Raw genomic sequence first — 9484 nt, 5'->3', positions numbered from 1 at the left:
AAGGAAGAACCTACATAGCAAATAAACAGTAATTTACAGTTTTTGGAAGATTTTCTGGTTTCTAATTTCTCAAAGGTATTTGCATTTTTTTTTATTCTGGAAAAGAATTTATAATTAATATTTTAATTTTATTCTATATAATGAAAATGAAATGGTTGAAGAAATACGAAATGACGTCCCGTTAATAACAGCATCTCCTTAAGGGGATCCTAAAGTCTGTATTACCGACTAAACCATACAATTTTTGTATAACAATTACTTTTACCTCTTTTACTGATTTGAAAATCCTTTTCTCCAGGAAAGTATACGCATCTGTAAAGTGGAGTCTGTGTTAAGAACGACAAAAAATTTCGAAATTGAGATCTTTTTTACTATTTCTTAGTCCAATATGGCATTCCAGCCAGAGCTGTCACGTCATGACAACATTTGCTTTATATAAAAGCTGTGCAATCTGTACTTACAAAATAGTAATCTACAGACTAGTATAAATTTGCATGAGGAAACAATGTGGAATTCTTAAAATTGGATTTTTTAAATAATAATTCTCTACATCCAGAATCTCCACATTTTGCTAATCAAAGTCATGATCGTTTTGCAACCTATAATCTGTAATCACCAAATGAGTGGATGTTTGACTATGGATGCTTTTGGTGTTCAGAAAGTCTGGTTTTTAATTTTCTCCCTGTTTGTTCCACATAGGCAGCATCGTAATCACAACAATTGATCTTATAAACTACAATCCTTTTCAATTCATTATTATAAAGAGTCTTTATGAACTTTAATAAATTGATTTAACTTATGCAATCTAAAAAAATAATGCAACTAGCGTTAGGGAGAAAGATTGCTGATGAAGACTCAAATGAGTGAAAATATTCAAGGTCAAGGTTTATATATTTAATATTAAGAAAAATTGCGCTAATTAATAACCATCGTTGACTCCTATCGCCTGTACTTTATTAGTATCATATATTTCTAAATTGTTCTCTCATATTTTGAAATTTCGATTTGTGTTTATCAGTTGTCTCATTATTCGGATTTTGGATTTGTGACTTCGTAATTTCTGGCGGTTTCATAGCTTGTGCTGTTTCAACCTTTTCCGTTTGCAAAACATTTGAAGTATTCATTTTATTGTACATATTGCGCAATTGTTGCTGATTCATTTTTCTTATTATTCCTTCATCTTATATTGATTTTTCGATGTCATTATTATTATTATAGTGAAAAATAAAATTACTGATAATTCTTTAATGTAAATTCCCCTTGCAGGCTCAACAATTTGATCGGATATTATAATTTTTTGAAAGTTGTTGCATGGAGAAAGAAAGAGGGAGAAAATGAGAAGGAAAGGAAGGAGGGAGGGGCGGGAGAGGGAGAGAGAGAGAGGGAACGCCTAATAATTTATTTAAAATTGGGGAATTAATAGGTAAGTTAAAGTATACATTACAAAATAATTGATAAGTTTAAAACATATTTTCCCTCTTTCTTTCGAATTTGGAACCATTTAAAGTACTACTTATTATAATAATAATTATTAGCAAAGTTATTCGTACACAATATTTACGCGTTCTATAAATGGAACGAATAAATCGGATCTCGAAAAGTAAGGAAACAGATTTTCCAGAGATCCTCATGAGCACCCAACTTATTTAAGCGCAATGTATAGACCTTTACTGACTTGTTGAGTGAGAAATGCTAATTACAAAATAATATTAGGTGTTTTCCAGCAAGAGACACAGATGCCAGTGTAACACAGTAAATCATAATATCTTTATTGTTTGCCAATATTAAACAAAAATGAAATGATCATTGTGTTATACTGTGTGTGTCTCTGGAAAGCACCAATTATTACTGTTTCTTTTTGTTAATATTTCTTCTGTAATAAATTATTTATTTTTCGTCTTTCTATAAATTATTCTTTTAAATAAAACGTACTTATGGCTAGCGAGTAATATAGCGAGCGTTTTATGATGATAATATGTACATATAAAAACACTAAACAATAATCAGAAATACTTCTTCCTTTCTTAACAGCGCGTTGAAATATTCTTGATGCGTGTATCGTGATGTTTTCGTATACTATCTACATATTAATGAAGGAATGAGAGAGATATGTATTCCGAATGGTATATATTCCGAATAAATAATGTAAGCTGTAAAACAATAGAATAAAGTAATGAATCAGAAATAATTCTTGAAAGAATTTTTGTGTATAAAATTTTATTAATTCATGTACCTTTTTTTTAAATAATTCACAGGCAAAGAAATATCATAGTACATCTGAGTTATTATAATCTAATCACGTACAGGGAACCTTACCCGTACCAGGAGATAGATATAGCATTCTTAAGCAGGTAGAACAAATATTCCTGGTCAAAAAAAGCTGAATACATGAGAAATTAAGTTGCTAAATATATTTGAAGAATTCTAGTCTTCGGGCTTTGTTTGTGTATATTGCGATGACAATTACAATATGGTATATAACTGTTAATTATAATAGTAATTTAATTAATATGTTTAATAATCCACAACCTTGCTTTAAAAAGCCTTAAGTCATAAGTTGAAAGAAATTAATACCTTCTCCACAACCTTACTTTAAAGAGGGTAAATTAAGCTGTAAGAAGTTGACCAATCACAGTCGATTATTTTTCTCATATTCTATTGTGATTAGTCAATTTCTTATGGTTTTACGGCTTACGGCCTCTCGAAGTAAGGTTGTGGATAAAATATAAATGACAATAATTTCTGCTCTTGAATTATTTTTGCGCAGTCTTTAGGCTTTAACTATTAGACCTTAGGACGTTCTCCGACTGCAGTTATGCTCAACCTAATGAGTGCTTATGAAAATAATTTATTTTACTTTTATATAGCATAAGATATTTCATGAGTGTTAATGTTTTTATACAAGTTTTTTTATACATATATATCATATACAATATAGTGTTCTAATAAATACAAATCATATGAAATAAAATTCTTTTTTATTTCAAATTACCAATAGCGGAGCTACTTACTTTGCTCAATAATTTCTTAAAAACGAATACCGGAAGCCATATTCAAACAAATTTCATATTATATCAAGTTTTATGTCTTATTGTTTTAAAAAATTGTTAAGAAAAACTTTTTTACAGTGAATAAAAAGATCACTTTCGAATAAGCTTTAGATCCTATGTTAAACGTTTCAACTTTAAAGTGGAGTTTCTCGATTTTTAATCCCGCTCCGGGTATTGAGTTTTAAAGCACATATTCAGGACACTAAAATAAGTTTTTTCTAAAAGTAAGTCTTAGAAAAATCTAAAGAAAATGGGTTTTCCGGAGAACGTCCTTAAGCAAAACCCAATTCTTATGACCTAAAAGCATAAGTTCTGTGGATGATGTATCGTTACTTACGCCTCTTAAAGCAAGATTGTAGACTTTGTTAGCTTAATGTGTTCTAATAAGTCTTAGCCACAGCAACGGTCTTAACGACGTTATTTCCCAGTAGTTGATTAACAGCGTTGTTAACAGCAGACAATGTAGAAATCGGAATCTGAAAGTAAGATTTGATTCATTAAAAGCTATGTAATTTTTTATACAGATCGTGATGCTCGTAAGACATAAATGTAAAAGAAACGACTTACATTAAAAATACTATCAATGAAAGATTCGCTGGCATAAGTTTTGCCTGCAGCAACCACGCCGCCGTCTCCTACTGCGTTGACAAAAAGTCCGCCGACTATATCCGAAGGAGAACTTTGAGTATCAACCGTTGCTGTTGGAGCAACATAAACTATTTTCCTAGGGCGGGTCCAGAATCTTTTTCTAAGGTACCAGCGTGGATACACGGGCTTTGCAACCACTACATTCGGATTGGCTGAAAGAAAAAGAATTTCTCATTGATTAACATTCGAACAGTGCAGAGAAGCATTGAAATAATTACTCACCGACTGTTGTAACTGTATCGACGGCGGCAGTAGCTTGGCCTGCGCCTTGTGTGGGTGCAGCAGCTGCAGGTGCTAGAACGACGGTTTTCACGGCTGGCGCTGCTCCAACATAAACCGATTTGAGAAGGTCCACTTCTGCCGCGGGTGCCACGACTGGCACTGCACGTCGTGTCTGTTTCGCAAAAAAGATTTCTCTAATTATAAAATTTTAATATTCTAACAATCACCTTGAGTGTGTGTGTGTTCTACATAATTATTTTGATTTTCAAAATTACTTTTAAATCTATTGAAAGAACGATTTTGCTGAAATATCCGAAATTTTAGATACAGATTTAAAAATAATTTTGATAAATTATCAAGGTAATTATAGGACGCTCAAGTTGGTTGCTAGAATATTCAAATTTTTTTGTAGCTTATTATGCCTGAGTTTTCTACACAGAAAAAATATTACAATTGTCACAATCGGAAATAATGATAATTTTTGCCTATCAATACATTTGATTATAATAACCGTAAAATGGATATATATTTTTACAACCATAACCGTTAAGATATCAATCTTACTGTTATCATAATCATACTACATAATTCTTATAAAAAATGTATTGATGAGTGACTTTTGATCGTGGCAACCATAACCGTTTTTGCTATGTATGCTTGAGTTTCCTATAATATATTTATACTGATAATCCAACAAAATTATTTTTTTATCTGTATCTAGCTAAAGGAGTTGATGCATTTTAGGATTTGGAGAATATGCAGGAATTGTTGTGTTCATTGTTTTTTTTACCTAATTTTACTTATTGAACTCGAAAATTGTCCTGATTGTCCGGGAAATTTTTTTGTCTTATTTTAAATAGAAGAAAGCAATGGTTAATTTTATCACTTTCTTGAATTATCTACGAATTTCTCTTTGTTTTTGACTTATTTTTTTATTAAATAGAAGCGCTTCTCTCACAAATGTACATTTTGTACAATTTATACACATGCGCGAAATATATATGTAAAATGTAAATATGTAAATAAATGTACAAATGTAAATAAAAGAATATAAAGGAATTTATTTTTAAGTCCTGTTAATATATAATATATTCCGCTTCACAAACGCTCTATAATAAGTCTTTACTACAAAATCTTATTTATTCTGTAATGTACAAGTAAAAGTTAACTTCTATAGTAAAAGTTAAATTCTGTAGTGCAAGTAAAGTAAACGACTTTAATAATTAATAATTGATTTTTATAAAACCAAAGAAAAATTCGTAGACATGGTTCAAGAAAGTAATAAATTTAATCATTATTTTCTTCTGTTCGAAATGTAGAAAAAAAATTTTCCAGATATCAAGAAATTTTAACTACGATTTTCGAATTCAGCTAATAAAATTGAATAAAAAAAAATGTGAACATGATTCCTGCATGCTCCCCAAATCGTCTAAAATGCCTCAACTTCTTTTAAATATTTCAGAAAAATTGTTCTTTCCTTTTTCAAATATTCAACAATGTTTAGTTGATATGCAATCTGCTTCTTACCTCCTTATTGTGCGACTCGACTTTCTCATCTTCAGGTGCATCAGCTCGTAGCATCGCGTCAGCTTGTAACACCTTCTGCATTCGATAGATTTAGTTTAAAGACGATATTCCATCATGAATATATTTATGCAAAGATGATCGACGGATTAAAATATGTGTGTATCCCAAGAATCCAATATGAACTTAAAACTGCTTATTCGACTTATTAGGATTAGGTACTAAACTACGACTATTCTACGGAAGATGCGTTAGAAGACTGTCAATTTTCTTCCACGCGTGTCTCAACTTGTCGTTTATGTATTGTATTTGAGACCTAGAAAATCAGAATGATGTATTCCATATTATTTACAGAGTAAAAAAATAAGTTAAGAAATTGCGATTGAAACCTCTTTCTCTTTGCGCGCCTTCGAAGGTATGATTTGTATACTCGTGCGACCTTTCGGTTTCTTGCCACTTGCAGTTGTATCCGCACTTGCTGGGATATTAGATGTTCCCACAGCGGCCTCAGGTGGATTCAAATTAGCTTCGTTATTTGCGCTGCCACTTATAATTCCATCAAATCCAGGTTGATCAAAACCACCGCCGAGAAACACGCCCGGACCTGGACCGCCGCCTGGTGTTGCCCCTGCGTACAAGCCACCCGCAATCGGGTTCGCCGACCGTCTACTGCCATCCAGTTTCCCACCGAGGCCAGCAGCCGCTTCTGGTCCTCCACGGCTGGCTCCAGCTCGAGCATAAAGACCACCGCCTGAAGTAATTTTTGCTCGCGTTTGTGTAGCCTCACTTAATGTTTGTTTAATATATTTCTATTTTTAATGAAAATACTGAGATCTTACTGAATTGATGCAGAATGCAATTTTTTTACTAGACTTTTCTTTAAGTTTGCGATATTTTTATTTGACATTAATATATAGTGTATGTATCGTTTTTATTTTTGTTGAATACTAACCAAGCTTGCCGTCTGCATCTAATTTACCGCCTAATCCCGCGCCAGCATGTGCACCCCATGGTGTTCCCGCACTCGCAAAAAGTCCACCACCCGTACCTCGTAAAAGACCACCAAGTCCAGCTTCAGCATGATACCCTCCAAAGTTCACTCGGATTCCTCCGTCAGTAAATTGAATAAATGGAGGCTAATATCAAGCAAATATGGAAAATTATTAAAACAATACTAAGCTTTAAGACTTGTTAAATTTAAAAATTATTGCAAAACAAAAAGCTGAGAACCGACGCTAGTAAATCTTTGCGTAATTTTTATTATAATAATATATTTATTAACAACTATTTATAGAAAATTATATTTGCTTATTAAACTAAAAACGCTTTGGCATTAATAAGAAACATGACGTTATGTAGATAGAAACTTTTTATTAATTTATATAAATTTTTTTTTATTGTTTTCTCTATTCTATATCTAGATTGTAGGTGATAATGCAATTGCAATTACAATCCTATCTCTTCTTCACTGTAAGATATAAAAGCCGGATCTTTCCAAGAGTGTGCATGGGAGTTTCATCAATTGCAGACGTTCCGGATAATTTCGAGACTAGTGACCGTGACCGTTGCGCGATACAACAATTTCCCTCAATTATTTTTTTTTCGCGTTGAATACCTACATAGACAAAAAAATTGTATGCAAATTCCAGATTAAGTACAAAATTTTTTGCGTTAACACTGAGATTCGTGTAGCGTGCATTAACCGAATTTACCGTTCGCTTATGGTATTTTAAAGATTATTCCAAGGTAAGCAAGCTATATTAAAATATGCAATGAATACGATAATAATAAGTGGATATCACACTACTTCCAGATAGCATGGAAAAATTTTAATGACTGTGGTGATATTATCAGAAAAAGATTTACTTCTCTTGCATGCTAAAGATTTATAATAAGCACTATAATTATATTTGAACTCTGTACTTCCTTTATTTGTATTGCTACGTTTGTTAGCTATGTGAACTTAAACCTGTTCGCTTGGTTTTTTCCTTTCAGTTTTATGAATAAAGAACGTAATTTTGTTGCTTATATTCTGTGGCTTCTTATTAGTTTTAATCGACTTATTTTTTTCAGTTTTAATTGACGTATTCTTTTCGATTTAATAAATAATTGTTATTAATTTATAGCTTCCTGAAACAATATTTTTATTTATAATAGACTAATTAAATAACATAACAATTAAGTTTTATGCAACCTTCTATCGCAACCTCCCGCAAACCTTTCTCTCTACAAGAGAGTCTGATTATCTAACCAACTTAAGGTCAACTTTTCCTCTCGAAGCAATCGACTACATGGAATCAGTTCTTCAGAAGTAAGGCATCAATGCGTTTCTTCGTAAGTCTAATAATTATCCGTGTGACGTCTAAGACTATGAGTATGCAGACTCGAGATCGTGTTCGTAATTATAGGCTTCTAATTAAATAAATCTGCTGAATCAAGATATATAATACTGATATGCGTTATGTCTAGAAATTTCTCATATAATTTTACAAACTCGCCATTATTCTGCACTAAATACATAAAAACACGTATATTAATGAAAGATTGACTTGTGATTGACTTCATTATTTGTCGTTTTTTCAATGTAGTATTTCATCTTGTAGTAACGCATGTATATTTTACGTAATTGACTAGCTGGGATGTAAGGAATACATGCTTACATTCAATTTCTCATTTCATCATCTGTAGCTAGAAGCGGCGTAATAATACCTTTCTCATTCCATTCTCTAAGCTCTAACATTTTCGAAATACAATTTTTCGTATATCATAATCAATTATGAGCACCAGACCATCTCATCTTGATCTCCTTATACTAATACTTTATTTTTACAAAGTTGATTTTACTTTATACTTTAGTATAAGATATAAACTTAATTTAGAATTTTCTATTTTAATCTATGTTAAGATGAGTAATACGCTCTATCCTAATAAATAGTAATATTTGTACTGACAATATTATTATATAAATAATATATTGAGAACCATTTGAGACTCTCAATTGTCAACTGTTAATTAACTGGATGCTCGTAGCATGATTAATTTATTAGTTAGAGAATTTATATTTGCCAAAGTTTCATGACATGGTTGATGTCTGCTTGAGATTTCTCTACAGTTTTGGGAACCTGATAGTGACTCATCATGGACAGATCGACAACATTGATCGTTGAATATGTATAACTTGCTGAGAATAACTCCAAAGAGAACGGAAACGTTCAAGATTGTATAATAAAGCTGCGCATTATCTATTATTTTGAAGTATTTTTAATATAAATTAATACTTATGCGCACCTATTTCCGCGCTGACTATCATTAGCCTTAATCTCATTGTTATTTATTATTTTAAATGATATATGTTACAAATTATTTCTTTTAATAGATGAGAACTCGCATGTATCAAAGAAAGATTTAACTCCCATGTATCAAAGAAAATTAGGACAAAGTCATTTCTCATTAGGAGAAAGATAACAACAAAAGTGTAACAAAGCAAAAATGTTCTACTCACTGATTCAGACTTGTCTTGTTCTGTATCATCTTTCTGTGGCATTCCGTTAACTAGAGCTATAGAAATAATAAGTAGGCAGTTAGCTACCACACTAAACGACATCTTCGAGTTTACTGTCGGAGGACTGAGACTGTACGCAGGTAGACAGTGATTTCTCAGACTCACCGGTAGATATTTCTTAGTCACTTGCCACTGGAAGGGATAAGCTCGATGAGATCCGTATTCGTTCGGTGAACTGCAAATTTACATGCAGTATAATATAAAAATGGTACATAGTTCAGATAATTTATTCCGTAAACATTTAAGATGATTAATTCAATGCGTATGTTTAAGATGAATAATTTAATGAGTTTTTTTTTGTAAAAATAAATGCAAATTTAAAAGAAAAACTTGTTTAAACAAAAACATCTAGATTAAAAGATTTTATTTTAAAAGTAATTTTATTTTAGAATATTTTTTTTCATTTTGTTTTAAACCTTTATTCATTATTATTTATATTCAAGAATATTCCATATATTTAGAATACAATTTATAAAAA

The 9484-nt window shown here is 31.4% G+C and overlaps 1 protein-coding gene across 1 annotated transcript; it reads right to left on the bottom strand.

Annotated features, from left to right (window-relative positions):
* Window positions 1-3104: 3104 nt before the first annotated feature.
* Window positions 3105-9072, bottom strand: LOC108751813. Its single transcript, XM_018492229.1, has 7 exons — window positions 8947-9072; window positions 6397-6580; window positions 5834-6195; window positions 5448-5522; window positions 3921-4092; window positions 3618-3850; window positions 3105-3526 (listed from the first exon to the last, which is right to left on the bottom strand). The coding sequence occupies exons 1-7, from the start codon at window positions 9046-9048 to the stop codon at window positions 3431-3433; spliced, it is 1224 nt and encodes a 407-aa protein (XP_018347731.1). The 5' UTR covers window positions 9049-9072; the 3' UTR covers window positions 3105-3430.
* Between the last annotated feature and the right edge of the window lie 412 nt (window positions 9073-9484).

The sequence above is a fragment of the Trachymyrmex septentrionalis genome, unplaced genomic scaffold, assembly GCF_001594115.1.
Source record: "Trachymyrmex septentrionalis isolate Tsep2-gDNA-1 unplaced genomic scaffold, Tsep1.0 scaffold52, whole genome shotgun sequence".
NCBI classification, from domain to species: Eukaryota; Metazoa; Arthropoda; class Insecta; order Hymenoptera; family Formicidae; genus Trachymyrmex; species Trachymyrmex septentrionalis.
The sequence above is the reverse complement of the archived record's forward strand: the minus strand, read 5'-3'. Positions and strand labels throughout refer to the sequence as shown.

Coding starts and splice junctions, on each gene's coding strand:
- LOC108751813 (XM_018492229.1), bottom strand. CDS start 9,048: ATGTCGTTTAGTGTGGTAGCTAACTGCCTACTTATTATTTCTATAGCT. Junction 6,581..8,946: donor AACAAGACAAGTCTGAATCA/GTGAGTAGAACA, acceptor GCTTGATATTAG/CCTCCATTTATTCAATTTAC. Junction 3,851..3,920: donor CGATACAGTTACAACAGTCG/GTGAGTAATTAT, acceptor TTTTTCTTTCAG/CCAATCCGAATGTAGTGGTT.